This window comes from Theropithecus gelada, chromosome 1, assembly GCF_003255815.1.
Source record: "Theropithecus gelada isolate Dixy chromosome 1, Tgel_1.0, whole genome shotgun sequence".
NCBI classification, from domain to species: domain Eukaryota; kingdom Metazoa; phylum Chordata; class Mammalia; order Primates; family Cercopithecidae; genus Theropithecus; species Theropithecus gelada.
Window position 1 is genome coordinate 22,397,820 of NC_037668.1, and position 23,886 is coordinate 22,421,705.

At 56.5% G+C, this 23,886-nt stretch overlaps 1 protein-coding gene across 1 annotated transcript in view; it reads left to right on the forward strand.

The window, feature by feature from the left end:
• The first annotated feature begins 6,487 nt into the window (after positions 1–6,487).
• PEAR1 (platelet endothelial aggregation receptor 1) overlaps positions 6,488–23,886 on the forward strand; it is a 23,133-nt gene continuing 5,734 nt past the window's right edge. Inside the window, exons 1-15 of the mRNA XM_025396668.1 lie at positions 6,488–6,594; positions 16,733–16,842; positions 17,564–17,668; positions 18,133–18,233; positions 19,097–19,189; positions 19,442–19,685; positions 20,408–20,528; positions 20,719–20,855; positions 20,932–21,144; positions 21,456–21,630; positions 21,717–21,837; positions 22,565–22,728; positions 22,819–22,921; positions 23,047–23,193; positions 23,401–23,526. Of these exons, the coding sequence (XP_025252453.1) occupies positions 16,742–16,842; positions 17,564–17,668; positions 18,133–18,233; positions 19,097–19,189; positions 19,442–19,685; positions 20,408–20,528; positions 20,719–20,855; positions 20,932–21,144; positions 21,456–21,630; positions 21,717–21,837; positions 22,565–22,728; positions 22,819–22,921; positions 23,047–23,193; positions 23,401–23,526 (1,951 nt within the window). The 5' untranslated portion in view covers positions 6,488–6,594; positions 16,733–16,741. The remainder of the gene's footprint in view (positions 6,595–16,732; positions 16,843–17,563; positions 17,669–18,132; positions 18,234–19,096; positions 19,190–19,441; positions 19,686–20,407; positions 20,529–20,718; positions 20,856–20,931; positions 21,145–21,455; positions 21,631–21,716; positions 21,838–22,564; positions 22,729–22,818; positions 22,922–23,046; positions 23,194–23,400; positions 23,527–23,886) is intronic.

A 23,886-nucleotide genomic window follows, 5' to 3' on the forward strand; every position in this document is an offset into this window, starting at 1 on the left:
TCCTTCCTTCCTTCCTTCCTTCCTTCCTTCCTTCCTTCCTTCCTTCCTTCCTTCCTTCCTTCCCTCCTTCCTTCCACTTCTGTTCTTCCTGTCTTCCTCCCTTTTTCTTCAGAAGCAGGGAGGAAGGAGTAGGGGAGGCTTCACTGGCCAGGGGGGTCAGAATCTCTGGCTCTTTGGCGGGGAGGAGCTGGCGTCCCCTCTGCTGGGCTGGGAGAGGAGGTAATTAAAGACAAAGAGGCCGGGAGGGGTGAGTGCTCAGGGCTAATGTTGGTATTAATCAGGAGCTGGTCCCCAGTGAGGGATAGGATTCAGCTGGGGTGCTGTGTGTGTGTTGGGGGTGATGGGGGACCAGGAGCTTCTGCCTCATGCCATCAGCCTCCCTCCCTCCCCAGTGGCCCCACCACATCCAGCCCTCTTGCTCCTGCCCCTTGCCCTCATTTTTTTTTTTTCTGGAGGTCCCTCCTGCTGTGTCCTTCAACCTCCTGCTGAGGGAGGGGCAGATCCCTCCTCAAATCCAAGTCCATCCAGGCCGCCCCCTCCCCACAAACCCCTCACCAGCCCTTCCTGCGGGCAGGCACATTAGGTGATTCCTGAGGCTGTCAGCCCTGCTAATTGCCTCTCAACCTTCCCCTCATCACCAGGGCGGCCCCCCACGAACTCCATTAGCCCCCCCTCTCTCCCCCGATAGCCCCTAAATCAGCCCCAATTATTCACAGGAGGGGGAGGTCTGGGCTGAACTGTGATTACAGCTAGAGTGGGGGGTGCTGGTGAGGGATGGGAGTTTGAGTGCCAGGCAGGCTGGCGGGCAGGCCAGAGGCAGAGCTGGGAGTGGGAGAGGAGAGTGCAGGTTGGGACCCTGTGGGCAGATTCAGACCAGGGACCACCCAGGGGCAGGGACCACCCAGGGGCAGGGACCTGAGAGCCTGAGAAGGAGGGGGAGGCCAGGCTGGAAGGTGGGCAGCGAGGGGGTCCTGGCTTGTATTTCAGGGACCACCCCCTCCACACACACACACTAAGACCCAGGAGGGTAAGGGAGAGGGTCAGATGGGCACAGCCCCCGTGAGTGGGCCAGGTCCACCGCTGTCATCGGCACCATTGCCAGGCATTTATGCCAAGCTTGGTGGAGAGGAAAGGAGAGCTGCAAGAATGCACTATCCCTGTGGGATTTCCCTGAGACAACCTCACTCCTCCTTGCAGCCCCTCCCCAGGCCAGCCACCCACCTGTGCCATGTGTGGGCAGAGGCCACTCCTTGCCCCTGTCTGTGTGTTCTGGCTAGAGCATCCCTGCAGTACTGTGGGTGAGACATGGAGTGGCGTGCAGGGTGTGCGCCAACATTCGGCCTGCTGGGGTGAGTGTGTGCAGGAGATGAGACCAGCCTCCTGCTCACCCTCAGCTACAGCCTCAGGGAGCCCTCTCCGGCCCCTTCCAGGAGCCTAGGACTCCTCACAACCTCCTTCCCACGCCGGAGGGAAGAGGCACCCCTACCCTGACCCCAGCTGCCCTCTGGGAGCCCTTGTGATGTGCTGCGCCCACTCCTCGGCACCTCCACTGGCCCAGCCACCAGGCTGCTCACCGCGTTAGTGCTGCGGCCCCTTCACTGGTCTCCCCGTTTCCACTGTTGCTCCCCACAGCCTATTCTCAAAACAGCAATCATTCTCTTAAAATCTGAGTTGGATCATGTCTCTCTTCTGCTTGAAATCCTCTAATGGCTTCCATCTCATGCAAAGCACAATCGAATCGGCTTACCACAGCCTAGGAGAGCCTGAAGGATTCGACACCTCTGTCTTCAATGTCTGCCACCATGATCCCCATCACTCACTCAGCTCCACGCTCCAAAGAGAGCTGCTATCGCTGTTCTTTGAATATGGTACACACTCTGGCCTCGGGGCATTTGTACTTGCTGTTTCTTGCTCTTCCCCCAGAGGTCTGCATGGCTCCTGCCTTCATCTCCTTTACCTGGAGGTTACCTTTTCAATGACATCTTCCGTAACCACCTTTCCAAGAATTGCCCCCCCAGCACTCCCTATTCTCTTCCCTGTTTTCTCTAGTTTAAAATGATAGTTCTTTTAATAATCTAATATGTCATGATTTTACTGATTTAGCATCTTTACAATCCCTTCCCCACTACCACTAACAGAATGTTAGCTTCATTTTTTTCCCACTTTGTATACTTGGGCAGAAAATCTTATCTATTTTGTTCATAGCTGTAGCCCCAAAGTCTGCATATAGTAGGTGCTTAATAAATCTTTATTCAATGAATAATTGACTCTTTCCCCAATTCACATGTGAGCTCTTTGAGGGCAGGAAACTCTTATTTATTGCTGAAATAAGTTATTAAATAAAGGTTTAAAATAGTACCTGGTAGTCAGTAGGAGTTAGGTTAGGAGGAGGAGTTAAGTTAAATCAGTAGGAGGGTGGCACACCAGCATCCCCCACCCCAAAGTTAGTAGTTGCTATCATCATCATCATGATCATCATCAGTGTCATTTCCTCTGTGTCCTGAGTACTAGGCAGACACAAAATGGTGTTTATGGGATGGCTGAATGAATGAGAACCTCGAGCCTGCCTCTGCCTTCCTAGCAGGCCTCAGGGGACGTCCATCCTTTTAGCTGTATGTAGGGCTGGGCCCAGTAGGTAGAGCTGGTGGGCAGGGAGCTGGAAGAGCATTGCACAAGGTGGCAGTTTATTGAGCACTTACTTTGTTCCAGGTCCTGGGAGCACAAAGATGATTTTGACCTGGCCCCAGTCCTTGAAGAACTCAGAGCCCTAGGGAGAGAGACATGTATGTGTTAAACATTTCATGTCGGAGTGTGGAAGGATGAGAACAAGTGGGCCAGGCAAAGGAAGGGAAGAGTGCCTGTTCCTCTTCCTTTTCGGGCCTCAGTCGCCCGCTCTGCTTCTTGAAGGTGCTGGATCAGGTGACTTTCAAGGTCCCTCTGGCCTCTGATAGTCTGCAACTCCATGGTCTTTGGCCGCCGGCCCTTGAGCTGTCCTATGGTTTCTGCTGCCCTCTGCTGGAGGCTCTTGGTGACACTGCAGTCCTAAAAAGCCGCCTTGAACCTTTCATTCTTCACTTTCTTCTCCAAAGCCCCAAAGCCCCAAAGCCAACAGGACCATCCAGTTGCCCATCCCGACAAACCTCTTATCCCTTACAACACCAATTAAACATCTCTTGCTTGTCTCTGACATCGAAGTTTCCCAGACAAAAGTATTTTCAGTTATACATTTTAGACCACCTGAAACTAGAATACGTAAAAAATTCGTAACTGTTGTGATCCAGCAGTTCCATTCCTAAGCAGCAATCAAGAGAAATGAAAACATATGTATCCACATGAGAGTTGTACAAGAATGTCCATGGTAGTTTCACTCATAGTAGTCCCAAACCGGAAAAGACCCAGTGCCCATCAGCTGCGGTAGGGGTAAGACAAGGTTGATCCATACAGTGGAATTCTACTCATGGTGAGAAGGAGTGGACTTTTGAAAAGCTCTGTGGTAAGTGAAAGAAACCAAAGGAAAGCAAGCACATATTGTGCAAGTCCGTTTATATGGAAATTCTAGAACAAATACACCTGCAGTGACAGAAAACACATGGGGGATTTCTTTCCTTCTTTCCTTCTTTCCTTCCTTCCTTCCTTTCTTCTTTCCCTCCCCCTTCCTTCCTTCTTTCCTTTTCTTTCTTTTCTTTCTTACAGAGTCTCACTCTGTCGCCCAGGCTGGAGTGCAATGGTGGTGCGATCTCAGCTCACTGCAACGTTCACCTCCCGGGTTTAAGCGATTCTCCTGACTCAGCCTCCTGAGTAGCTGAGATTACAGGCACCTGCTACCACGCCTGGCTAATTTTTGTATTTTCAGTAGAGATGGGGTTTCACCACGTTAGCCAGGCTGGTCTTGAACTCCCCACTTCTGCCTGCCTCGGCCTCCCTAAACGCTGGGATTACTGGCATGAGCCACCGTGCTCGGCCTAGCGGATCAGAGATTTGACAGGGTTTGGGTTGAGGAGTGAGAATGGAATCTGGGGACATTATCTGTAAAGGGGAACAGGCAAACTTTGGAGGAGATGGAAATTTAAAAACTTTTTTTTTTTATTGGGATGATGGTTAAAACGGATGCACACACATACAAAAAACTCATCGAGCTAATATTATGCTAAGTGAAATAAGCCAGACACAAAAGTACAAGTATTCATTATTTCACTTATTTGAGGCACCTAGAACAGACAAATTTATAGAGACAGAAAGTGGAATAGTGGTTACCAGGGGCTGGGGGCAGGAGGAATGGAAGTTACTGTTTAATGGGTACAGAGTTGCAGTTTGGGATGATGAAAAAGTTCTGACCTTTTCAGCGGAAAAGGAGATGAATAACACCGATGGTTCCACACGTGTGATGTACTTATGCCACTGAACTGTACACTTGAAAATGTTTCGAATGATATATTTCATAGTATTTATATTTTACCCCAATTTTAAAAAGTCTAAAAAACAAAACTCACCAAATTGTACTCTTTAAGTAGGTACATTTTTTATTGTATGTCAATTATACCTCAATACAGTTGATTTTTAGAAGTCTCCCAGGAGAGATGATCCTGCTTTGCTCCTCCTCAACTAAGCTTACTCTGTGGCTCTCTGTGTGAGGAGGTGGAGCGTGAGCTCTGGAATCAGCGGACCACTGACCTCGGTTCAAATCTTGCTTCTAGGCCGGGCGCAGTGGCTCAGGTCTGTAATCCCAACACTTTGGGAGGCCGAGGCAGGCGGATCGCCTGAGCCCAGGAAGTGGAGACCAGCCTGGGCAACATGGTGAAATACCATCTGTACTAAAAATACAAAAATTAGCCGGGCATGTTGGCGCGCCTGTAATCCCAGCCAGTCGGGAGGCTGAGGCGGGAGAATCGGTTGAACTCGGGAGGCGAAGGTTGCAGTGAGCCGAGATCGCGCCTGGGCCACAGAGCAAGATTCCGTCTCAAAACCAAACCAAATAGTGCTTCTGCTGATTAGTGTCCTAAGCCCCTCGGAAAGTCGGTTTGGCCATATGTAAAAGGACGTAATAATGAAGCCAATCTCGAGTGAAGGATTCAATGAGGCAATACGCCTGAAGGGCTAACGATGGTGAAAGCTAATATTCATTGACATCAGGCGAGGAAGGGCTCCCAGGTCCGGTCCCCCGGCTATGGGGCGCTGGGAAACGGGTGCTGGCCGCGAGGTGGCGCTCGCACCGGCCTCAGTGGGCTCGGGAGCTGCTTGCACGCAGCCGGGCGTGGGCCTGAGAGGGGGCGGGCAGAGGCGGAGACTGTACGGGAGACTGCTTCCCAGGGTCACACCCTCCCGCCGTGTGACTTTTTTTTTTTTTTTTTAAAGATAGGGTCTCGCTCTGTCTGTCGCCCAGGCTGGAGTGGAGTGAAGGGATTTTGGCTCACTGCAGTCTCGACCTCCCAGGCTCAAACGATCCTCCCTCTTCAGCCTCCCCAATAAGCTGAGACCGCAGGTGCGCGCCACCACACCTGGCGCGTTTTCTGTTTTGTTTGTTTGTTTTGGTTTTTGTTTGTTTGACGGAGTCTTTCTCTGTCGCCTAGGCTGGTGTGCAGTGGTGTGATCTCGGCTCACTACAACCTTCGTCTCCTGGGTTCAAGCGATTCTTCTGCCTCAGCCTACCCCTGTAGCTGGGATTACAGGCGCCCACCACAACGCCCAGCTAATTTTTTTTTGTACTTAGTAGAGACGGGGTTTCACCATGTTGGCTAGGTTGGTCTGGAACTCCTAACCTCAAAGTATCCACCCTCCTCGGCCTCCCAAACTGCTGGGATTACAGGCCTGAGCCAGGGCCGCCCGGTCTTAATTTTTGTATTTTTAGTAGAGACAGGATTTCGCCATGTTGGCCAGGCTGGTCTCCAACTCTGGGCTCCACGATCCGCCGGTGTCGGCCTCTCAAAGTGCTAGGATTACAGGCGTGAGCCACCGCGCCCGGCTTTCCGCAGTGTGATTAGGGGCGGCAGGAGAAGAGGAGGGGCCTCGCCCTGTCAGCCTCTCCGAGACTAGTGGGATGCGGTGCCCAGGCGGGGTCTTAATAAGATCACGGTTGCTGGGCAGCACTGGACAGCGCCCTACGTAGGCGATCTCACTGATTCCTTCCCACAACCCCACTTTGCAGATAGGAAAGCTGAGGCACGAGAGGTTAAGTAACCCAGGCCGCATAACGAGGGGAAGCTAGGGAGGGACTCGGGCCCTGGGTCCCTGAGCTGACCTCCCCTCCTCATCCCCCTCTGCTTCTGGCCCAGGCCGGGCAGAGTCGTCCTCTGTGATCCCACCCTGAACACAGTTTTCCCTCCCGGGCGCCTGGATCTCCCCTCCCCCGGCTCCTGTTTCCTTGTCAAAACTTCCTGCCTTGGCGAGGGCCCGAGTTCCCACCCCCTTCCTGCCCCCCGCCCCTCCGCGCCCCTCCCGGCCCTGCGATCAGCAACGTCCCGCCTCCCCGCCGCTCCCGCAGTCAGGCTGGGGCTCGAAGCGGGGACCCTCGCCCCGTCCTCGGTTGTCCAGTCCTCCTCCTCGCAGACCCCAGCAGTTCCCACCCGGGGCCACAGGAGAGACGGGGTCCCCAGACAGGTGAGTGAGTGCGCGCCCTCCGGCAGGGAAGGCCAGGGTGGTGGGGCCCGGAGACCACCCTGCCCCGGGGAAAGGGCGTGCGGCCCCGAGGTCCCCCCCCTCGACTAGAGTCTGAGGCCCCAGACCCAGGAGTGTAGAAAAGGGGGACTGATAAGGAGGGGAAGGGGGCAGTGGAGGGGGCCAGCGAGGATGGATTGGGGTTCCCTTTCGTAATGAACATGTAAATAAGATGAAATGCTAGCGAGGCTGTTCCCTGAGCCCCTGGTCCCCGGACTTTGGGAGTCAGGGGCAGCCTGGCTCCCTGACCCCTCCCAGGGCTGGGAAGAGAAGACTGGGTGCTGTCCTTGGCCGGCACCGGGTGCTGTCCTTGGCTTTTAAGGGAAGTGTAGCCACAAGAGCATCGACACTGGAGCCAACACTGCCAAGTGCCACCCTCCACTCTGCAGCTGTCTGTGGGGTCTTGGTCAAGAGACCTGACCTCTGTGCCTCAGTTTCTCGTTTCTAAAGGAGAATAATATAGGGCCTATCTGATGGGTTGTGAGGCTTAAGTGAGCAAAAACGTGTCTCCTGCTTTGAACGACACTAGATAAACAGATGATCAGTGTCGTCTCTCTGCCCACCGGGGAGAAATGTTTGACGGAGGATGTAGAAGGACCCAAGTTTGCAGGTTCCTGGCTCTCACATCTTTGCCAGTTATGAGGACTGGGGGTTCGGTTTGAGGTCCTGGGCATCTGGATCCTCAGAAAACTTGGCAGGCTGATGATCTGAGGTTGTGCTAAGAGCCAGGTGGGAGTGTGGGGGGTCCAGGAGCCCAGGCCCCATCAAGGCCACCCTTCACTCCTGCCCCCATCTCCAGCCTCCGGTGGCTGCTCTCCATTCCCCTGTTCTGGCCTGTTATGAGTGGCCTCTCCTGGGGCTGGGCTGTGACCCTAGTCCCCTGGGACAGGAACAGCTTGTGCTAGCCTGAGGTTCCCAGGCTCAGCCAGGCCTCAGCTCGGGCAGGATTAGGCCGGGTGTCAGCTCTCAACCCTGGCCTAAGCTGGCCTTGTACTGGGGGATGGTTAGAGACCAGGGAGCTCATCTCTGAACCCCACTCAAACCCAGCTCATGGTATAGGGCCTGTTGTGTGTGCTGGTGAGCCAGTCATAAGCCAGGGTGTGGGCGCAGCCCTCCTGTCTCCTGTGTCTCCTCCCTGCTGTGTGGCCTCTCCCACTCTTGGGGCCTCTGAAGGTCCACCCACCATGTTCCCCACTGCAGGTGGGGCTGCCATCTCTAGGAGCTGAGTTGGCCAGACTCACTTCTCTGCCTTCCTCTCTCTCCACTGGAGGGTAAAGCTGAGAGTTGGCATCTGTTCCTCCACCCTCTGTCCCCCCTCAACATTTCCTATCAGACTCTCCCAGAAGAGGAAACTCATGCTCCAGGCAGCCCCATCCACCAGTCGGAAACCTGGAGAGAGATAGAAGGTCATGGGGCTGCTGTGTGCCTCCCCCACCCGATACACACTGCTGGGGAGGAGGCTGAGGCCAGGTGGAGCCTCCACCACGGTGCTCCCCAAGCCTCTCCTCTGAGGAGCTTTGGGAGCCTTGAGAAAGAGGCCTCCCAGGACTCATGGGGGACCCTGGGGTGCCATCCTAGCTCTGGGGAGGATGTTGGCTCCTGTCACCTAACCTACAGGGGAGAGACCAGAAGGAAGGGGTAGAGAAGACAGGGAAGGAGAGAGAGAAACACAAAGACAGAGATGGAGACAGATATAAATAGGGAAACAGAGGCTGACAGATGCAGAGACACAGCAGAGGCATAGACTCATTACAACAAAATGCCCGGAGGGAGAAAAGCAGGCCTGGAAAAATAGAGCAGAGACCTAGGGATAGAACAAAAAGGAGGCGGAGACTGAGGGAGAGGAGGAGAAAGTCAGAAGACCAAAGAGAAACTATGAGGTTAGAAAGCAGCACACTGGAGGCCGGGTGCGGTGGCTCATGCCTGTAATCCCAGCACTTTGGGAGGCTGAGACGGGCGGATCATGAGGTCAGGAGATCGAGACCATTCTGGCTGACACGGTGAAACCCCGTCTCCACTAAAAATACAAAAAAAAAAAAAAAAAAAATTAGCGGGCGTGATGGCCAGCGCCTGTAGTCCCAGCTGCTCCAGAGGCTGAGGCAGGAGAATGGCGTGAACCCGGGAGGCAGAGCTTGCAGTGAGCCGAGATCGCACCACTGCACTCCAACCTGGGTGACAGAGTGAGACTCTGTCTCAAAAAAAAAAAAAAAAAAAAGAAAGCAGCACACTGGAAACACCAGGCGAGGTGGCTCACGCCAGTAATCCTGGCACTTTGGGAGGCCAAGGCATGAGGATCTCTGGAGGCCAGGAGTTCAGGACCAGCCTGTTCAACATAATGAGACTGCATCCGTGCAATTTTTTTTTTTTTTTAATTAGCTGGGCGTGATGGTACCTGCCTGTGGGCCCATCTACTCAGGAGTCTGAGGTGGGAGGATCACTTGAGCCCAGGAGGTTGAGGCTGCAGTGAGCCATGATCATGCCACTGCATTCCAGCCTTGGCATGGTGAAGCTCTGTCTCAAAACAAAACAAAACAAAAAGAAAGCAGCACAGGCTTTGGAATGAGATAGACCTGGCCCAAATTCCTGCTCTGGCTTCAGTTGCCTGTGTGGCCTAGGACAAATCACTGAACCTTTCTGGGATATTTCTTCATAAAATGGGAGGCATAATAGCGCTTACTTTATAGGATTGCTGGGAGAACTAAAAGACAGGATCTAGCCACAGTACACATTTAACGAGGCACGGTAATTAGTATTACAGCACCCATGTGTGGCAAGACGGGAGTCCTGAGAGAAACAGCATGTGGGTGGGCCCTGGGGCATGGCCTGCTCACTGCTGGTGGGTGCTCGTGCCGTCCTGCTTTTGCCCTCCGTCCTACCCCCATGAAGTGGCTCCTGGGGCCCCATCCCTCTGTGTAGCAGGAGATGTGTGCAGTGGACAGTGAGCGGGTGTTGGCCCTGGAAGGGGAGGCACAGGATGAGGGCTCATGCGGTGTGGGCATGCCCCTCCACCTCCAGGTGACTCAGGGCCTGGTGCTACTGTGTACTCATTCCATAGGAACTTGGAGGCCGGCCCTGAGGAATTCCTGCCGGAGGTCAGGAGGGCAAGTCTGGAGCCGCCTTTTGCTTTGTCACGTTGAAAAGTTCTTTCTGCATTCCATTTTCCATCATCTCATCAAACTCGCACCTCACTGTGTCTTGAGGGCCCCGGGACAAGGGCCCAGCTCTACTGTCTGGAGTGTGGGGAGACACCACAGCCACTGAACATCTCTCCCTCTCTCCCATTCCTGGGAAAGTCAAGGCGTACTGGAGTCAGAAAGATTTCAGGGTGTATCAGTCCATCCACTCCACACAAATGTTTAGTTATTGCCTGTTGGGTGCCAGGCATCCTGGGTGTAGGTGCTGGCCAGTGCTGGGGTTATAGTGGTGAGGAAGGCAGAGAAATACCCTGTCCCCAGGGAGCTCCAGTTCAGTGAGGCAGACTAACTTTAATAAAAACATAATGACTCATAGGATGGGAGCTGCGAGGAAACACCCAGGGGGCACCCAGGCCCGCTCACAGAGCCTTGGAGAGGAATAAGATTTGAGAGAGTCCAACCTGGTGGGGAAAACAGACTCACAAACCAGCAATCACAGAAGGGGTATCCATCAGCCTAATCAGCCCAGCAGACTTGGAGTATTTCGGGGGCTGTGAACCCCTGGGTTGGCCTGGGTGAGTTCCACTTGTCTCCAGAGGAGGTACACTGGTGCCAGGATTTTGGTTGAGGTTTGGGGAGGCGTGGACCCTCCAGGGACAGATGCATGTCCAGCTGGGAGCCGGCCTCAGGGCATTCAGGGGAGAAGAGCAACCCCAGCCTCCTTGAAGCCATGAGGGTCAGTGGTGACTGTGCTGAGAGCCTGCAGGAAGGCCTGGAGAGTAGGGAGGAGTGCGTGAGGCCACAGCCACTGAGGGGCTTCTTGGAAGAGGCTGGCCTTGAGGCTGTGTAGAACCTGGGCATTTCAGGGGTGGCCTGAGCCACGGTGGAGGTGTGGTGAGAGGCATGTGGGGTCAGCGGCTGTCCAGTGTGATGGGAGCGCAGGGGTAGAGGCAGTGAAGCTGGACCCCCCGTGGGGGCTGGCCCCCTGGGTGTTCTTTATTGGGGTGTAAGGAGCCACAGAGAGTGGGAGAGAGGGGCAGTGGCCAGAGCACTTTTTGAACATAATCTTGGGGTGGCGATAAACAGGGTGGGCCTGGGGGTGTGCTGCTCCCTAGCCTATGTCACCCCAGGGGTTACCTCCCCACACAGCTTTGTCCTTTGAAGCAGATTGGAATCCTGCTCTTGCCCCTGGCAGCCAGACAGCCCTTGGCAAGGCATTTTACCTGAGACCCTCCACTGCCTACGAAATGGGGATGACAATTACCAGCACCTTCCAGGGTGGCAGCGAGGGTTGGGACGGGCACTGGTGACAGCCTTCAGGAGGTGTGCGATAGATGTGTGAATCAGGGTCCCTGCAGCTGTCCCATTTCCTGATGAGTAAACAGGTCGGACCTAGGACCCTCTAGCTTCTGTTTCCTGAGTCACAGAGAACACAAGTCCAGCCCCTCACCCCTGCCCCTTTCCCGCCCAGCCTCTGGCGCACTCTGGTCGCACACGCAGGCTTCCTGTTTCTCCATCCGGCAGACATGCCTGGCGTGCCGAGGGCCTGGCCAGGCTGGATATAGGCGGCGTTCTGTGCTTCAGTGTACAAGTGTGTACATGGGTGTACTGGGTAGCCGGTGGAGCGCAGCAAGCTGCTGCGAGAGCTCCCTGTGTGGGGAGGGAGGGGAGAAGTCTTTGGACTGGGATCTCACTGCTGGGTGGGAAGGACTAAGTGATCCTGTCTCCATGGCAAAGATAGGTTAGAAAAGGCCACAGAGAAACAGACACAAAGACAGGGAGACAGACAGAAAGACAAGAGAGATACAGGGCAAGACAACCTTAGCACCAAGCTAAGACGCATGGCTTTAGTGAGTGGATCATAGCTGGAGTTCAGCTTCCACTCTGAAAGTGGAAAGCCCTTGAAAGTGGATGCTGTTGTGCAGTAAATACACCGTGCAACTGTACATGGCAGCCTTAGTATAGAAAGGGAAGAAGAGAGGCAGGAAGACAGAGACCAAGAAGCTGACGAAGGAAGGGGGTGGGGAAAGGTAGACAGCAGAGTTTCTGATGGAGAACAAGACAAAAGTCAAAAAGGAAGAGGCAGAAACCCTGGAGCTTGGAGGATTCTGTTTTTGCATCAACACATATCCACGGAGCAGGCTGTAGTCTGAGGTCTGAGGTTCTGTTCCAGGATGGTCACTGGAACCAGAAGTTCCAACGTTTGCAGGACCCTGAGAGATGGCGGGGAGTGATAGTCTCCCATTTTACAGATGAGGAGATGAAGGATCAGAGGACTCAAGTGATATATTATAACTCAGGTTACACAGCTTGTAAGTAACAGAGATAGGACTAGAAGCTCTGTACTCCAGGACGGGAAGTGGTGAGAGAGAGAAAGAGGGAGATGGAGAAGAGAGGAGGGGGCAGTCGAACAGAGCAAGGAACTAGGGTTGGTGCTCAGGCCCAGGTCCGGGGGAAGCAGAATTCAGGCATTCTGCCTTGTCAACTGCGTCTGGCTTGAAGATGCACCTGGCGGGCAGCCCATCGTTTTGGGGGATCAGGTTCTCGGGGGAGCCTGGCCCCCTCCCGCCCCCACTTCCTTTCTCTCTGTCAGCAATTGCGGCCCCATTCCCATTCCCGGATCATCCTGGGGGTTCTTCAGAAAACACAAGAACGTTTTTCCTGGAATTAATACCCAAAGGCGCCAAGGGGAGGGCGGATGGGGGCCACATTGGGTGCAGGAGGAGGAGTGGGACTGAGGACGCTATCAAGGAGACAGCTAACATTAACTGAGCATATTAGGTACTGGCTCTTACCGCTTTATCTAGACCAACTCATTTAGTCTGCACAGCGACCCTACAAAGGAAGTACTAATCTCATCCCCATTTTATAGGTGAAGGAACTGCAGGCTGGGATTCACACCCAGGCTTGAACTTGGGCAGGGGTTGGGGGTGCAGAGCTGAGGGGTTATCCTGTGCTACATGATTTCCCAGAGAAGCTGGAAGGGAGCCCGTGGGGAAGTCCCTTCTGCTGTCTCACTTCCATTGCCCTTACTCTCTGCTTTCTATAGAAATGAATCCTCCTGTCCACCAGGAACTCTAATCACCCCCTACCCCTGCTCCCCCAGAGCCCACTCCCAATTCCTTCATCCTAGGAGGGGCTGAGGCACAGTGAGGGTAGGGGTGCCCCCTACCAGATGGAACCAGCTGAGCTGGAGTTTGGGGAAGCCCAGGGAGGGTGATCCGGTCTTCTGTGTGGGCTCGGAGGCTGAGAGGGCAGGGATGCTGGGCTGTGCAGGCGGGACTGGGATCTCAGGGCCTGGCCAGGAGCCCAGCCGATTTACATCTTGAGGTGGAGGAGAGAGAAGTGTCAGCTCATTCTTGACTGTAAACACATCTCAGTTCCCACGCTTCTGATCATGTTCTTGTGGCAGCCCCCACCCCCATCCCCTTCTCCTGTCCAACCCCCTGCCAGCTCCCCCACCCCCATAAGAGAGGCTTTGAAAAAGAAGATACAGAGCCCCTGGGCTTCCCAGCTGGGCTCGGGAAAGAATGGAATCATGGGGAGTCCTCTGCCAGCAGCCTGGATTTGGATCCCAGCTCTGACACTCCTGGTTGTGTGGTCCTGGTCAGGTTTCTTACCCTCTCTGTGCCTGCTTCCTCATCTCTGAAGTGGGCCGTAACACCTACCACAGGGGATTAATGTGAACTTTGAATGTGATGATCCATGTAAATCTCTGAACACCCTGCCTGTCTCAGCTCAGTGTCACATTATGATTCTTGGGAGGGAAGGTGTTGAGTCCCTCAAACCAGAGGCTTGGAAGGTGAAGGTTGAGTAGGGGAACAGGAGGGGGCCTCCACATGACGAAGAAGCAAGCCTGCAGCGGGGGTGCTCCAGGGTCCCCCTCAGTGAGTGCAATGTGGACCCCCAGGGCAGGGCAGGGGCCCAGGAGCGGTCTGATTTCACCCCCTTGAGGGGTATGTGCAATCTCTTGGGGCCCGGTGCTGCTGTGGCTGGGAGGGGTTGGGGGAGCATGGGCCAGGCTTAGGGACAAAGGCTTAGATGGGAACAAGCCTGGAGGCCAGGCTGGGGTTCTGGGCTCCTGGTCTGGCCTGTGTTCCCTTCTCAGAGGCGGAGGATGGTCAAGCCAAACCCTTCCTCTTCCTGCCAGGACCCCCACCCCATCTGTCCCCTCCCTGGGCCACCCACTGATCTCCCCTGACCCCACCCTGGCTTCCAGCCCTGGGCTGACCAGCTGATGCCTCCTCCGCACTCCGGCCCTACCCTGAGGACCTTTGGGAAAACAGAACCTACCCACCCCTCCAGCCAGCTAACCTCCCAGCCAGCCAGAAGTGGGTGGGGATTAGAGTCAGCCCCTCCTCATGCTCCTCTGTCTCTCTGTCCTTCAGTCCATCTCAAAGCCGCCCAGGTGAACTGTGTCCTCTAGAAGTTGGCTGGGAGAAGGTGACAGGGACAGGACCTGGGTGGGTGGGGGCTGATGGGAATGGGAGGAAGGACCTTTTCTAGGCCCAACAACAGCTCAACCTATATGGCACCTCCTCCCTGGGCCTTAACTCGGGTCCTTCCTGGAACAAGTTTTGTCCATGCCACCACGCCTGGGCAGGGGGATGGCTGGGGAATCCCTGTGCGTCTCAGGAGATGAGGCTCACCCAGGGACAAGGGTGATAAGCCTGGCTTCAGACAGACTGAGCTGCAGTTGGAGCACAGGGGCCCCACACCAGGGCCAGAGCTGAGGGTCCAGGAAGAGGGGAGTGTGGAGACCGAGAGACGAGGCAGAGGTGTATGGAGGGCTCGGGGTCCTGCCCAGGGCCCTGGCTGCCAACCACACTGAGGGAGAGGTAGGGAGAAGGTTAGCTGGGGCCAGGCAGAGCAAGCCTTGGAGTGGGTATTGGGCCTGGGAAGATGACTGGAGCAGGACAGGCTGGGAGGGGATGGTTTGGGGACATTAGGAGAAGGGATGACTCTGTCTGGGAGTGGGGATGTGTCTGAGTGATGTGGGCGTGGAGCGCTGGGACAGACTCTGAGGAGTGTCTCTAGGGCACTCCTGACTGTGGCCTCTCGCCTTCAGAGGGGGCCACAGTGTCAGTTCTGGAGACAAGCCGCTAGAAAGAGGCTTCTGGTCATGGCCCTCCCGTATGCTACCCACTGCGTTCAGGATGGTGGGAGGACAGAGCCACCCCCGTCACGCTCCCTGATGTCCCTCTTCCTAGCCAGGCTCTATTTCCTGTTTTCAGGCTTCATATCCTGAATGCTGGGATCCCCCAGGACATTCCCTGGCCCTCAAGCCCCAGGCCCCAGGACCCAGGGCTGAGCTGTGGGCAGGCCCTACCTGGTGAGTTACTTGGCTACGGAGGATGGATGGGAGGAAGCACAGAGGAGGCTAGAGGCTGAGATTCGTGCTGCGGGAGGTGTGATGGGGCATGCGGCTGGGCTGCACTGGAGGGGTGGGTACACGCTGGCACTGGGAGGAGAGGTGGGCCAGCATCCTAGATGAAAGGCTGGAGATCTGGCTGCTGGAGGGTTAAAGGTGAAGGAGGAACACGGCAGTTGAGATAGGGTTAAGTTAGGAGCCTAGACCTGGAGGGAAGGAGGGGCCGCCCTCCTTGGGGCTGAGAGCGGCTGTGGGGACCCTGGGAGTGTGTGGGTGTGGGGTGTGAGGTGGGGCCAGGCAGCAACATTCCAGAGATACTCAGGGGGGTAAGGGGCCAGCAACCGCGACCTTTCTCTCATCTCAGAAAAATCATAAGCAGATGTGGGCGCCTCGGGGAGGCGTAGAGCAGGGAGCCAGAGCGAGTTTTGGGAACACGGAGCGCAGAACCTGAAGCCGGCTGCGGGGATGGGCACTGTGGGAGCTCAGCCTCTCCCGAGCTCAGGAGCTGAGGCAGCAGAGTCGTCTGAAGTCCTGGGAGCCAGGGGGGGTGGGGATGGAGAGGACCCCATTTCCAAATGGCTGACAGGGCGGTCTGAGGGAGGCAGGAGCTTTTCCTCAAATGCAAGACCAGGTTGGTGACCTCTTCAGGTGATAACACCTAGAGCTGGGTGTTGTGGTGTGCCGGCTGAGGTGTCACAACCGACTCTAGGAGGGAGACTGGCCTTGGGTTTTAGTGTTTGCTAGTTTCTCTGGTGTCAATAATCCCCCATGCCTGATTTTGAGCTACTCATGTGACATCATTGAACATGTTGCTAGGAAGAGATGCATACAATTGGCTCTCTGGGCCCGTATGAGCTGGCTCCAGCACACCACTGGTTGGGAAGTCACCTGGACCCAGCCCCACTCCACCTCATAGAGCAGGAGACCCCTGACAGCATTTCATCAGGCTGGTTTTGGCTTCCGCCTGCATATACCCAGTGCCTGAGGTAGCCTATTTCATTCCTGAGCCACTCCAACTGTCGGAAAGTTCTTCCTCTGACTGAGCCCAAGGCTGCGTCCTTCATCACTTCCCCTCACTGGTTCCAGTCTCACACCTTGGTACCAATATCAAAGTGCCCTGGGTAGGGCCTGGGCTGGGGACTGGGGATTCAGCGATGAAAGGCACTGGGTCCCTGCCTCTGGAGGTCATGGTCAGGGAGCAGGCACTGGAACAGCGGGGTGGGGGTGAATGGTACTGGGACCCCCAGAAGGAATGAGTGGGGTTGTCTGCCAATGAGGATCAGGAGGTGGAGGAGGGAAGGGATGGCACCTGAACTAGACCTTGAAAGATGAGAACTCCGGGTGAAGAATGAGACATGAGTGTGTCTAAGCAAACTATGAGCAAAGACCGGAGGCGTGGAAGTGAGTGCAGCTCAGGAGTGAGGTGTGGGGGAGCTAGAGCCCAGAGCAAGGGGCCAGAGGACACAGGGCCGCAGCCTGGTCTCTTCTACATGCCCACGGCTCAGGTCTCTGCAGACAGGTCCTCCAGGCTGCTGGCTGCAGTGGCCCTGCCCGCTCTGTGCCGACCCTGCTGCAGGCCTCTGCAATGTCACTGCCTCTGTGTCCCCTCCTTCTCCTGGCCGTGGGCCTGAGGCTGGCTGGAACTCTCAACCCCAGTGATCCCAACACCTGCAGCTTCTGGGAAAGGTGAGAGGGCCCCTGCTGCCCCTTGAGGGCACGAAGCCCTAGCTCCCGATTGTCCTTATTGTCCCTACGGGAGTTCTCTTCCTGGTCCTTCTTTAACCTCCTTCCTTCCCTCCAGTCTCTCCCCTCCTGCCTGTTTCTCTGTTTCTGCTCTCTCTACTCCTCTCTATGGGTTGCCTTTGACCCCAGCCCCATTTCTGACCTTGTCTCAGTCTCTGAGCCATCCTTTCTCTGTCCCTGTCCCTTAGTTCCTGTGGGAGGCCAACTTTGGAACAGAGCACAGAGTGGGAGTCATTCCTTGTGGAGCAAGCAGCGGGGCTGGCCCAGGAGGAGCAAAGGAAACAGGGCGGGGAGAAAAGACCCAGGGCAAAATATAGCTGGAAATGCTTCAGCCCATCTCTGCCAGCTGGGCCCAAGAGTCAGTTCTCACTTACCCTTTCCATACAGTGAGGGGAGGGCAGGGAGAGAAAAATGGAAGGCTCTGGTCAATAGAGTGGGAAGGGGGCTGTGATGGAGGGTATCCCAGGAACTTTCCAGTTCTGGGAGACGCCCTCCAGATTTGAGAGGTGAGACAGAATGGGGGTCCCATCCTAGGCTTGGGGAGCCAGCCCCAGCGCTGGGCTTTGGATTCCCCACTGTGGCCAAGCCCTCATGGCCGTTTTCCCATTGTGGCCGCTCAGGCCTCCTCCTGCCCTCGGTCCTAACCCTGTTCCCTGTCTTGCAGCTTCACTACCACCACCAAGGAGTCCCACTCCCGCCCCTTCAGCCTGCTCCCCTCAGAGCCCTGCGAGCGGCCCTGGGAGGGCCCCCATACTTGCCCCCAGCCCACGTGAGTGCTCCTCATCCTCCGTGGGTGGATGGGCTGCCTGAGTCTCTGCCTCAGCCTGGCCCCTGGCTCTCTGTACCTGTTTGCTTCTCAGAAACTCAGAGGAAACTCCTGGCTTCTAGGGACTCATTCTGCATGGTCCGTGTCGGGTGCGTGTGTATGGGATGTATATGTGAATGCGTGTGTGTGTGTTTAGGGTATGCACGCATGTTACAGTATATGCCTGTGGGGCTGGGGTGGGGGCAAGAAGGGAATGCTCTTTCTTTCTTTTTTTAATAGACAAGGTCTCGCTGTGTCACCCAGGCTGGAGTGCGGTGGCGAGATCGTAGTGCACTGCAACCTCAAACAGGGAATGCCCTTTCTCTGCGCCCTCAGCCCAGAGTGTTAAGTGGTGCCCCCACCCTGGCCACACTGTGGTGAGTGCGGACAGCAGAGGGGGCTGAGGGCTGCCTTCCTGGCCTCCGTAGGGTTGTATACCGGACCGTGTACCGTCAGGTGGTGAAGACGGACCACCGCCAGCGCCTGCAGTGCTGCCATGGCTTCTACGAGAGCAGGGGGTTCTGTGTCCGTGAGTCCAGGGTTGGGTTAGGGAGCGGGGTGGGGCAATGGAATGGCGGGAGCTTAGCCTCAGCCTTAGGACTTAACCTTCTGAGTCCCTTCCGGCCCCCCGCTAGAATGGGGTTACTCCTCTGCCCTTTTGGGTTCCCCCCTCCTCTCCTCTCCCTGGCCTTGTCCCCAGGATGCAGATCAGCACTTCCCTGTCCATTGCCACCTCACACCCTTCTCTCCAGCCGGCCCCATGTGTCTCCCACCCCATCTCTCCATGTCTCTCAACAGTGTCTCTGCATCGCTCTCTGCCCAAGAGCTCTCGTTCTGTCTTTGGGCTGTCTCTGGGCTGTCTCTGTGTCTCTGTTGACTTGGTGTCTGGGTCTGCCTCTGTCTCTTCCTGTCCCTGACTCTCTGTTGCTATTGGTCTCTGACTTGTCACTATCTAGCCTCTCCTGCCCACTACACCCCGCTCCCAGCACTCTGTAATGACTGGAGCCTGTCTTCCTCTTGCTCCCACTTCCCTCAGCCACTGCCCATCACTAGCCTCTGCAAACACTGCTTTCCAGAGAACCCCGGCCCTCACCTGCCCTCTCTCTGGACAGTGTCCATGTCCAGACCCCCTCTGAGATTCTCCCCCAAAGCATTTTCCCAACAAGGTGCTCAGACAATTTCACAAAAAGGAACAGGGGAACCCAGAATGCTGGCATCTTGCTAAGTTCTCCCCCTGAGTTGCTGCCCCTCAGTCTTTATCTTAGAGGCAAAATTGGGGCTTGGAGAACTTCAGGTGCCTGATTTTGGAAGAAGGTGGAGTTAGGCTTTGCGGGATAAAAGCTGGCTAGGGACAGGGGTGGACACATCTCACCACACCCATCTCTGTCCCAGCGCTCTGTGCCCAGGAGTGTGTCCATGGCCGTTGTGTGGCACCCAATCAGTGCCAATGTGTGCCAGGCTGGCGGGGCGATGACTGTTCCAGTGGTGAGTGGCTACTGACCCCAGGGAGTGGCCTCTTGTACCTTAAGGGCCACAGGACCCTCAGGTACACCCTCCCTACCAGGGTACAGGGGCTTAGGACCCCAGGGCTATTACCCGCCAGAGCCCCATTGCTGCCAGCTGCCTTTTCTGGAGATGTGGAAGTCAGGGCGGGCATGTGGGGGCTGGGAGACAGAGACGGGGAGGCTGCGGATGGACTAGACCCCCGGTGACCCTTCCCGCCTCCTTATCCCACAGAATGTGCCCCAGGAATGTGGGGGCCACAGTGTGACAAGCCCTGCAGCTGCGGCAACAATAGCTCGTGTGATCCCAAGAGTGGGGAATGTTCTTGCCCTTCGGGTCTGCAGCCCCCGAACTGCCTTCAGCCCTGTACCCCTGGCTACTATGGCCCTGCCTGCCAGTTCCGCTGCCAGTGCCACGGGGCACGCTGCGATCCCCAGACTGGAGCCTGCTTCTGCCCTGCAGAGAGGACTGGGCCCAGGTGTGTAATGGGGGGAATGACACTCTAACGAAGTCACAGACACAAGGCCACACAGACCTACGTGGGGAAATGAGGCAACTCAGACAAGGCCCCAAGTGTGGGGATGGTGTGGAGGCCAAGATCCTGGTCCCAGCGGATCCTGTGCCACCTCACTAGTGGAGTGACCTTGAGCAAATTATTGACTCTTCGTGGGCTTGTTTCCTGTCTGTAAAATGGGAATAGTATTGTTTACATGGAAGGGTGGCTGTGAAGATAACATGAGGTAGCACGTGTGGAAAGACATGCTGTAAAGTGAGGCTGGGACAAGGACCCAGAGAACCCTGTTGCAAGGTAGGGTACAGGGGGAGCTGGGGAGGGCCAGGAGGAAGAAGGTAGAACTAGGTGGAAATCAGGATCAAGCTTTGTGGAGGCGCTCGTGGACCTGAGCCTACTACAGTAGCACAGATGTTCCCCAAGAGGGAACAAGCCCAGCCAAAGTGAGGAGGTGGGGGCGCCCAAGAGGCAGACATGCCACCCGTGGCTCTTTGCTCACCCCCACCTGCTGGGTGTCCCTGCCGTTTCCAGTCCTGGAAACCTTTGCTTTCTGACTCGACAGTCCCCAGCAGGGAAGAGCAAGTGTGAGTCACTAAGTCCTGAGGGGGTTGTGGGGGCAGTCCTTGGAGGCAAGAGGGGAAGCAGTTATTGCTTGTTTGCACATTGACTCCACCCGCTCTGTCCTGCAGCTGTGACCTGTCCTGTTCCCAGGGCACTTCTGGCTTCTCCTGCCCCAGTACCCATCCTTGCCAAAATGGAGGTGTCTTCCAAGCCCCACAGGGCTCCTGCAGCTGCCCTCCTGGCTGGATGGTATGGAGGGTGGGGCCTGTGGGCATGGGGTGTGGGTCTGGGGAGAATTCTGTGGTTGGTGCTAAGCAGGCCTCCAAGGAGGGTGTGAATGAAGGGGGTGAGCTCTGTGGTTATGGGGGTATCAAGGGGTCCTGTGGCCTTGGGGAGGAGGCTGGGTGCCTGGGGCCCTGTTGACCTCTCATCCCCACAGGGCACCATCTGCTCCCTGCCCTGCCCAGAGGGCTTTCATGGACCCAGCTGCTCCCAGGAATGTCGCTGCCACAACGGCGGCCTCTGTGACCGATTCACTGGGCAGTGCCGCTGCGCTCCGGGTTACACTGGGGATCGGTGAGTGGGGTGGGGAGGGCGGGAGGCGGGAGGGAGGAGGTGGGGCGGCGCCAGGCTCACTCAGCTAGGTGCCCAGGTGCCGGGAGGAGTGCCCGGTGGGCCGCTTTGGGCAGGACTGTGCTGAGACGTGCGACTGCTCTCCGGACGCCCGTTGCTTCCCGGCCAATGGCGCATGTCTGTGCGAACACGGCTTCACTGGGGATCGCTGCACCGAGCGCCTCTGCCCCGACGGCTTCTACGGTCTCAGCTGCCAGGCCCCCTGCACCTGCGACCCGGAGCACAGCCTCAGGTGGGCCTCGGTACAAGTCAAAGGATCAAGAGGCCAATGGGGAGGTCTTCGGGGCCGAAGTCGCCACAGCGCTAGGGCCATATCCAAGCGGGACAGGTGTCACAGAAGGGGAAAGGGAGGGGCCTCGGGGGCCGGGAGGGGCCTGGGGTACCGCTACTTGCCCCAACCCCGGTTTCAGAATAGCGCGGAGCCTCCCTAGTGGCCCCCTTACCCCAGCGTTGTGCGAATCCCACCCACCACGCAGAGGGGTCGAGGAAGCTGGCCTGCCCCGGCCCAGCTCAGACAGCGCCCCGCCCCGCCTCTGCCCCCAGCTGCCACCCGATGAACGGGGAGTGCTCCTGCCTGCCGGGCTGGGCGGGCCTTCACTGCAACGAGAGCTGCCCGCAGGACACGCACGGTCCGGGGTGCCAGGAACACTGCCTCTGCCTGCACGGCGGCGTCTGCCAGGCTACCAGCGGCCTCTGTCAGTGCGCGCCGGGCTACACGGTGAGGCGCGCCTCGCTGCAAGGAAGCGAGGCAGGTGGAGAGGCCAAGGAATGGGCCGCCCCTCTCACCCCCTCACCCTCTTTCAGGGCCCTCACTGTGCTAGTCTTTGTCCTCCCGACACCTACGGTGTCAACTGTTCCGCACGCTGCTCATGTGAAAATGCCATCGCCTGCTCACCCATCGACGGCGAGTGCGTCTGCAAGGAAGGTAATAGGACGGAGTTTCCCAGAGAGAAGACTTGAGTGATGGCCAAGGGAAGAAGGGAGAGTCCAGGAGGATGGGTAGGCCAAGGGCAGGGGAGCAGCTGCAGGGTAAGGGTGGAGGGGCAGCACCTGGACACAGGGAAAGTATCCAGGCTGCTTCCTTTCTGGAAAATCCACTTTGCTTTTCTTCAAGCACAAAGATCCTACCTGTCCTTAAAGTCCGAGGCCAAAAGACACCTCACTGGTGAACATCCCTCACCCTCAGTCATACAGAAATACAATTACCACCCTGGGAAGGGCCTCATACCTGCCAGAGTGGCACGTTGGCAACCTTTAGGCTGGATTTTGATACGGTTGTGTTTTGTTTGGCTACCTCTCTATTAACAAGTCTCCCATCTTCAGTCCCCACTACTCCCTATATTGTCTGGCACATCCTCTGTATAAGTCATTTAGTTACCTGATGGAGCTCCTATAAACATTTGAGTTTACTTCCATCCCCTTTATCTTGCAGAAGGCACCCCAGACCCAGAATGGGGTGGTACCTCACTGGAAGGCAGTTAGCCTTCTGCTCAGCATCAAATAGTTCATAAGCTTTTCTCCTGTATAGTGCCATGAACACCCCCCACCCGCCCCAGCTCATAGCATAGAATCTGGCCCAGCCAACTTCCACTGTGTGCTTGCTCAGGAGGGGAGCTGAGCCCCCATACCTACCTACCAGGCCCCTCCTCCAGGTTGGCAGCGTGGTAACTGCTCTGTGCCCTGCCCACCTGGAACCTGGGGCTTCGGTTGCAATGCCAGCTGCCAGTGTGCCCATGAGGCAGTCTGCAGCCCCCAAACTGGAGCTTGTACCTGCACCCCTGGGTGGCATGGGGCCCGCTGCCAGCTGCCCTGTCCGGTGAGTGCTGGACAGCCTGTCTGCCTGGGGGAGGGAGGGCACGGCGTCCCCTAGCTGACTGGCCTATCTGCTCCCCACTCCTTCTCCAAGAAGGGGCAGTTTGGAGAAGGCTGTGCCAGTCACTGTGACTGTGACCACTCTGATGGCTGTGACCCTGTTCATGGACGCTGTCAGTGCCAGGCTGGCTGGATGGGTGAGCATTCTGGGGCCCCAGGCCTACTGTGGATTGGGGGGTTCATCCATAGGAAATGTGTCCAGAAGACCCCCCTGGAACTGAAGGGGGCCCAGCCAGGCACACCCGACTGCTGTCTCCCACAGGCACGCGCTGCCACCTGTCCTGCCCTGAGGGCTTATGGGGAGTCAACTGTAGCAACACCTGCACCTGCAAGAATGGGGGCACCTGCCTCCCTGAGAATGGCAACTGTGTGTGTGCACCCGGATTCCGAGGCCCCTCCTGCCAGAGATGTGAGGCTCCCTACTGCCCCCTCCACCTGCCACCAGCAGGGGGCAGTGTAGCGTCAGATGCCAGCACACCCCCCACCCCCCTGGTCTGGTTCTCTGACCTGTCTTCAGACTAGTTACTGCAGTGGGAAGGAGGGAGGGAGACGGTGGAGTAAGGGCTGATTGAGGATTGACCTCTGCCCCCAGTCACCGTGTACCCCTTTCCCCCAGCCTGTCAGCCTGGCCGCTATGGCAAACGCTGTGTGCCCTGCAAGTGCGCTAACCACTCCTTCTGTCACCCCTCGAACGGGACCTGCTACTGCCTGGCTGGCTGGACTGGCCCCGACTGCTCCCAGCGTATGTGGTAGCTTGTGTGTCTGAGCACCTGTGCATGCTTAGAGGGGGTGCTGAGGACGGGAGGTCTGTGTCCCCCAGCTCCTGGGTATAAAATCCTCTGCGCCCACCTCGAGCAAATATTTATTGGGCACCACCTACATGCTGGGTACTGTTCTAGGTGCTAAGGATGCAGCAGTGAACAGGTCAGGGGAAAAAAAATTCCTGCCCTTCTGCATGGGAAACCTGGGAAGAACAGTATTTTTACAGGAGCAGGGGAAATCATGGGCTTAGCTTGGGACTTTTTCTTTTCTTTTTCTTTTCTTTTCTTTTCTCCTTCCTTCCTTCCTTCCTTCCTTCCTTCCTTCCTTCCTTCCTTCCTTC